The following is a 3361-nucleotide window of genomic DNA, read 5'->3' as shown; positions in this document are numbered from 1 at the left end:
CAGAGTGGTCACTGCACTCCAGTCTGGGCAACAGAGTGAGACTTCAACTAAAAAAAAAAAAAAAAAACACTGAAAACTGCCGGTCTCTTCAGGTAGGTACCTGAAAATTGTCATAGTGTCACTACCACCATGTTCCCTCGGTCGAGCCGTCTTGGGGCCAGATCTGAGGGGCAGGGACATAGACGCCACTTCTCCACAGGTGTGTCACGCCGTCCTCAGCTCCCACCCCTGTCCTTCTCGTCCACTGGGCTCTGGTCACGTGGGCCTTCCTGCTGCTCCCCAAACCCTCCTCACATGCTCCCACCCCAGGGCCTTTGCACCTTCTCCTCCTGGCTGAAATGGTCCTCCCCTCCAGACATGGGTCCCTGCTCAGAGAAGCCCTCTTGCCCTAAAATAGCAGCCCGCCCCACGGATCCCTCCAGAGACCCCAGCCCTGCTTTTCCTTCAGCTCACACACTCAGCTGGTTGGAGGCTTGTTGACCGCAGCAATGCTGGACCCAGCTGTGCTTGGAACCCAGCTGCTGAATGATCTGCAGCTCCTCTCAGCTCCTCGAATCCCAGAGCGCTCCTTCTAAACGCATACCACATCAGTCGCTCCCCTGCCTGTAACCCTCCCTAACTCCCCACTTCTGCAAAGAGAAGTCACAACTCACAACTCTTTGCCCTCCGTGCTCCTCTCAGAGTTGAGAAATCTCCTTCCCTCAACCACACCTTCTAACCCCACCCCTCACTTGGTGCTAACTGCCTGCACTGCCCGTCTCTCATCTGTCTGGCAAGTGCTACTCATCCTTTGGGATCACCTCCTCCTGGAAGCAGTCTCTGATCTCAAGGCTGGGCTAGGCTCCATACTTCTGTGCTCTCGCAGGTCCCCCTGCGTCTCAGTGTCTGTGCCCCAGCCCCTTACATCACATGGCCTGTCTCCCCCAGGCCAGGTGCTCCTGTCTGGGGCCCAGCACTGGTCAGGTAAACAGTAGGTGCTCAGTGGATGCTCATGAGGGACCGAATGGCCAAATCCTTGAACCTCAGCCTCCGCTCACACCCATTTGTGCAGAAAAAGAAACAATAGTCTTTATTGATAAATAGGTTACAATTAAATAAATAGAACAATGGTTTGTTGGGGAATAAAAACTGAAGCAGAATTCAGTCTTTCTCCGGCTTCAGGCTTCAGTTCCCCTGGCTGGACACCGCAGATGGTCAGGTCTTGACACACAGTCCAAGCTTTCTTGGGCGCTTGGGGGCCTCCGTCTCCTTGGCCAAGTGTGCTGGCACTGTTTTAGACCCACCATTCTTAACAGGAGAAGCTCCCTTGGGGTTTGGCCCTTCCCTGGTACCCTGGGTGACTGCCTCTTTAGGGGCCTTGGCCTTGGCCACCACCTTCTTTTTGGTCAGGGAAGCAGCACCATTCTTGATCTGTATGAAAGCAAACCAGGGGCAAGGAGACAGAGATGGGCAGGACTGGACACACAGTTCAGAGCCCAGGTTGGCCAGGGTTGAAATTCCAACTCTGGGCTGGGCCCAATGGTTCATGCCTGTAATCCTAGCACTTTGGGAGGTAGAGGCAAGAGGACTGCCTGAGCCCAGGGGTTCAAGACCAGCCTGGACAACTTGGTGAGACCACATCTCTACAATAAATCAAAAAATTAGCCAGGCATGGTGGCATGCACCTGTAGTTCCAGATACTTGGAAGGCTGAGGCAGAAGGATCGCCTGAGCCTAGCAGCTCAAGGCTGTGGTGGCCATGAGTGTGCCACTACACTTCAACCTGGGCAACAGAATGAGATTCTAACTCAAAGAAACTTTTTAAATTAAAAAGAATTAAAAATGAAATCCCAGCTCCGGGTCTTTGGGTGGGTAGCCTCACCTCTCTAAGTTCTAGTCCCTCTCTGTAAAATGGGGGTGGTGACACCCCCAGGGTGCTAGAGGGTCAGAGAGGAGGAGGGGTTGGACTGTGCTTTGTAGGAAAAGACATCTACCCCGCATCCCCAGCCAGCCCCTCCAGGTTTGGGTGTGTGATGCCCGAGCTCTGGCCTGTTCGGGGAGGGCGCCCGACTAGGGAAGTCACACACCTACCTTGTTGGCCATGGGCTGTGAGCTGTTACTCCTGGCTTTGGTTTTCCTGGGGGCCTCAGCATCTCCTGCAAGGTGGGGGGTAGTCATGTGGGAAGGACTCCTCTCAGCAGGAGATGCTGGTGGGGCAGGGAGGTTCAGGGACACCAGAGGCCCCTAGCCAGCCTAGATCCCAGGTCCCTACCTGGTGGGGCAGGCCATTGGCCCCTCTGAGCCTCCGTGCCCTGGTCTGCAAACTGGGGATGACAGTAACTCCCTCACAAGACAGTTGGAGGATCCACCAGGGCAGACCTGGACTTCACGCCGGCCCACAACCTGAGGTTCTTAGCAGGTCTACCAGCTTCTGGTCCTCCATTTGTCTTCCACATGGCAGCCAGAACACATTGTACAAAATAATCCATTGTCTTCCGGATAAAGCCCAGGCTCCCTATGCCTTCCCCGCACTGCAGACAGACAGAACTATTTGCAGTTCCTCAAAAGCTCCATCTTCTTCATGCCTCCAGGCTTTGCACGGGCTCTTCTGCTTGGGACACTTCCTCCAGGAAACCTTCCCTGACCCCTGCCTTAGGGATGAGTCAGGCTCCTGGTCTCTCTGCTCCATAACCCTTGAAATCACTGCCCCCTGCCCCTTACTAGCTACCGGAGTTCTGCTTCTCCAGGTCAAGCCAACCACGCAGGACACATTTACTAGAGAAGGAAACCCCCTCCCAGGGCTGGGCCCGCCCTCCCACCCCAGTGACGGCCAGAAACCACTGTCCCACACCCTCCTCTCCCCTTCTTCACACACTCACCTCGGCTGCTCCTGCTGCCTTTGACCTTCGACTTCCCACGGAGCCCATTGGCACTGGAAGGGGCCTGGGCTTTGTCTGCCTTGGGGGGGGCCTTCCTAGCCCCACCCGGTTTTGCCTCGCCACCCTTGGCCTCACTGCCTTTCTTGGCTGCAGCTTGTTTGGGAGGAGCCTTCTTCACCTCTCCCGGCTTCTTTTCCACCTCGTCCGAGTTGGGAGGGTCCTGCTTGGCCTTGCCTTGTTTCTTGGGGCCCCTCTCCTTGGCTTTGCCAGCTTTCCTGGGGGCCCCCGGGGTGGCCGTCTTCCTGGGCTGGCTTTTCCTCTTGTGCTTGGGAGCTAGCTGCCGGGGGGAACGGAGAACACGGGTGGGATTGAGAGCAGAGGTTCTGTCATCTCGTGCCCCTGCACCCTCCTCCATAAGACTCCGAGGACGGGGGTGCTCAGCAGGTGGGCAGGGGCCAGGGAGAAGATGCACAACCACCGCCTTCCGCCCACCCTCGCAGACAT

General features: G+C 56.4%; 1 protein-coding gene across 1 annotated transcript in view; it reads right to left on the bottom strand.

Annotated features, from left to right (window-relative positions):
• Window positions 1–1164: 1164 nt before the first annotated feature.
• Window positions 1165–3361, bottom strand: part of LOC103249176 (histone H1oo) — a 20085-nt gene continuing 17888 nt past the window's right edge. Inside the window, 3 exon segments of the mRNA XM_021707358.1 lie at window positions 1165–1410; window positions 2070–2134; window positions 2858–3194. Coding sequence (XP_021563033.1) covers window positions 1165–1410; window positions 2070–2134; window positions 2858–3194 — 648 coding nt within the window.

This window comes from Carlito syrichta, unplaced genomic scaffold (genome assembly GCF_000164805.1).
Source record: "Carlito syrichta isolate Samal-C Ts95f unplaced genomic scaffold, Tarsius_syrichta-2.0.1 Scaffold117927, whole genome shotgun sequence".
NCBI classification, from domain to species: domain Eukaryota; kingdom Metazoa; phylum Chordata; class Mammalia; order Primates; family Tarsiidae; genus Carlito; species Carlito syrichta.
Note: the sequence above shows the minus strand (reverse complement) of the source record. Positions and strands in the feature narration are given on the sequence as shown.